Raw genomic sequence first — 3,230 nt, 5'->3', positions numbered from 1 at the left:
AATATTGAAAGAAAGTGAAAAAATGCTGCAGTGAGAAAAAAATTTGACCATGGTTAGTAAATTTTACATTTGGTAGTGCTTTTTAAAAAATTTCCACTTATAAGGTAGTTTTGTAAAATAAACGTGATATAAGGTAGTTTTTTTAGAAAAAGTGTCTTTAAAAGGTAGTTTTTGACAATTTTTTCTAAGTATTAAGATACATTAACCGCTACCTCAAGTAATATATGATGTAATTATTTTAAAATTATATTATTAATAGATGAAAAATATAAATACTCGGGACATGATCAGAGCGTAAAAGAGCCTTAAAAACTAAACATATAAATTGCTCGAACTTATTTATTTATTTATTGCGACACCTAAATTAACTTTTAGAGAAATTGCGTGGTGAATCTATCATCTATCTATGATCTATGATCCTCATTCATTCCTTGGTGCTTTTGCCTCTCTCGTGGAATTTACCCTACACAAACTCTTTTTTTTTTTGACAAGTACCCTACACAAAGTCACAAACACAAGAGTACACCCAAACACGCCGTACTAAAACTAAATCAGACGGTTCTAATTGCCTCACTACCAAAGAATCATCATCATCATTACCGTTGTTTTTCCAGGTATCGGTGCCTGGATTTTCGTATTTTCCCTTCTTCCTCTTTCTCTCTCCTCTAATTCCCCACATTTCATTCTTTCGCTCGATCTCCGCATTTTTCCCTTACGTTGTTCTAAGGTAAATTTTCTTCACAATCTCCCTTTTTTCTGGGATTTTTTTTTTTTGTATAATTTCCCTTTGAATATCCACCTTTTTACCCCAGTAATTTCTGCTAACTAAACACTTTGTCACAATTTCTAATTTTTCCAATTGATTTAGGTTAGATTCTGGGTTTTCTGCGCTCGATTTTGATTGATATAGTTTGATTTTTTACCCCAAATATATAATCATAAGAGGGTTTGATTTGTTAGAGTTTTGTTTGTTGGTTAACAAATTTTTGGTCTTTTAGATATATTGTATAGTAGTTTTTAGAGGGTTAGGAAGATTATTTTATGGCATTTGAATGCCAAGAAAATTCTGAGGTTTGTTTATCAGAGAAATCTTTGAATTCTGTTGTTTATAATCCATTGAAAGAACAATTGGGTCGTGTGCGATTTGGGAAAACACCTGTTAATTGTGGGAATAAGAAATCAATTTGGAGAAAGAAGGTTGAGGGTTCTGAAATTTTAGTGCCCAAAACAGAATTTGGTAGTGATAAGATTGTTGGAGTTTTGGTTGGTCCTTCAAGTTTGGTGCTAAATGATGAGGGGGATAGCTCGGATTATCGTAGGTCAATCACTGACCTTCCCCCGGCTTTGGTTTCGGAGATATTGAATTGTTTAGACCCGAAAGAGCTTGGCATTGTTTCGTGTGTTTCGACAACTCTTTATAAGATTGCTTCTGATCATTCTGTATGGAAGGATTTTTATTGTGAGAGATGGGGTTTACCGGTAGCTAAGTGTTTGAGCCCTAGTTTATCGGATGAGAAGTCGTGGAAGGAGCTGTTTGTGGAGAGGGATTTTAGGAGCAAGACTTTTCTAGGGCAGTATAGGCCTGATTATTTGACTGGTCACACGGAAGCAGTTCGGACTGTTTTCCTGCTGGCCTCCGCAAAACTTGTTTTCACTTCTGGTTATGATTCTGTAGTCCGGATTTGGGACATGGAAGAAGGTTTATCTGTTGCTTCATCGAGGCCTCTTGGTTGCACAATTCGTGCTGTTGCTGCAGATACAAAATTATTGCTAGCTGGGGGAACAAATGGTTTTATCCAATGTTGGAAAGCTGTTGAGGGAGTTTCTCACTTGTTTGACCTAAAGGGTTCTCAATGTCAGAACTCCGAGTTTAGACTTTGGGAACATGAAGGACCGGTGACTTCTCTTGCTTTGGATCTCACAAAGATCTATAGTGGATCGTGGGATATGACTGTGCGGGTATGGGACCGTGCCTTGTTGAAATGTGTCATGGTCTTGAGGCATAGTGATTGGGTGTGGAGCATTGCACCACATGACACTACTATAGCTAGCACATCAGGTTCTGATGTTTATATTTGGGATACTACTGATGGAACTCTGGTTGCAATCATTCCTCATGCTCATTCGGGAAACACTTATGCCTTAACAAGGAGTCATACGGGAGACTTTCTCTTCACTGGAGGAGATGATGGATCGATACACATGTTTGAAATCTCTAATTGCGCTGAGGATGGCGTCTTAAAGGTGGCATCTTGGGTGCCACACTCAGGACCTGTAAACTCACTTGCTTTTGAGTTTCCGTGGGTTGTATCTGCTTCTAGTGATGGAAAGCTCTCCCTCATTGATGTGAGAAAACTTTTAAAATCCACTCCGCGTTCTCTGATGAAAACTCAGAAGAGGAAGGTAGCGACAATCGAGCCTCCTCAGAGGATGCTGCATGGTTCTGGAAGCAGTTTGTTTTCCGTGGATATTGGTGCTGATCGTATTGTTTGTGGAGGAGAAGATCATGTCGTGAAGCTATGGGACTTCTCTCGCGCTTTGGAGAGAGAAATGAGATCCCGTGCTCAGAGGGCTATTCGGTTGGAGAACAGGTTGAGACAGCGTAGGCTCCAAGCTGAGATGAACGCTAAGAGTGGCAAGGCTGATAAATGTTCTGTGGCAGCAAAGAAGAATCCCATCAATGGAGATCGAAATGGCATTTGGCATTATAAGCGCACTGTTAACGGGAAGGTGAAGACATAGCAGGAAATCTGTAGTCAAGGATTTTCTTCTAGGTTTATGAAAATACTGATGCTCTTTTTAGTTACAATGAAGTACAAAAAAGGTACAGATTTCATAGTTTAGTCATGTTCTGACTCCTGTGTGATTTACTCTACCAATACAGTATATCAGTATTTCAATCTATGCTTTAGCTACTCAATTGATGAGATTTGCTCCTTCCAGGAAATCCTGGTTCCTTATATGATCTTTCATCCCTTTTGTGCTTTCTATATGAATTTAGTAACTTGTATGTTTCTGGGTTTTTTAGTTCGAGTTGTAGGAAACTGTTGAGTTGTTTGGTTGACAAAGCTGTGCAACTTTGTGGTAACTTTGCTTCCCACAAAATGGAGGAAGTTACTTACGTGGTACCTAGGAAAGCTTTACGTCATGTGATCAATCAAATAACTTTTCACTTGCTAGGAAATGAATCTATGAGAAAAAAAAAATTCTTAGGAAGTATCTCTTCTTAT

The 3,230-nt window shown here is 38.3% G+C and overlaps 1 protein-coding gene across 1 annotated transcript; it reads left to right on the top strand.

The window, feature by feature from the left end:
• Positions 1 to 508: 508 nt before the first annotated feature.
• LOC104899918 (F-box/WD-40 repeat-containing protein At5g21040) lies at positions 509 to 2,929 on the top strand. Its single transcript, XM_010687208.4, has one exon. The coding sequence runs from the start codon at positions 1,042 to 1,044 to the stop codon at positions 2,740 to 2,742; it is 1,701 nt and encodes a 566-aa protein (XP_010685510.2). The 5' UTR covers positions 509 to 1,041; the 3' UTR covers positions 2,743 to 2,929.
• Positions 2,930 to 3,230: the final 301 nt, after the last annotated feature.

The sequence above is a fragment of the Beta vulgaris genome, chromosome 7, assembly GCF_026745355.1.
Source record: "Beta vulgaris subsp. vulgaris cultivar EL10 chromosome 7, EL10.2, whole genome shotgun sequence".
Taxonomy (NCBI): domain Eukaryota; kingdom Viridiplantae; phylum Streptophyta; class Magnoliopsida; order Caryophyllales; family Amaranthaceae; genus Beta; species Beta vulgaris.
Note: the sequence above shows the minus strand (reverse complement) of the source record. Positions and strands in the feature narration are given on the sequence as shown.

Coding starts and splice junctions, on each gene's coding strand:
- LOC104899918 (XM_010687208.4), top strand. CDS start 1,042: ATGGCATTTGAATGCCAAGAAAATTCTGAGGTTTGTTTATCAGAGAAA.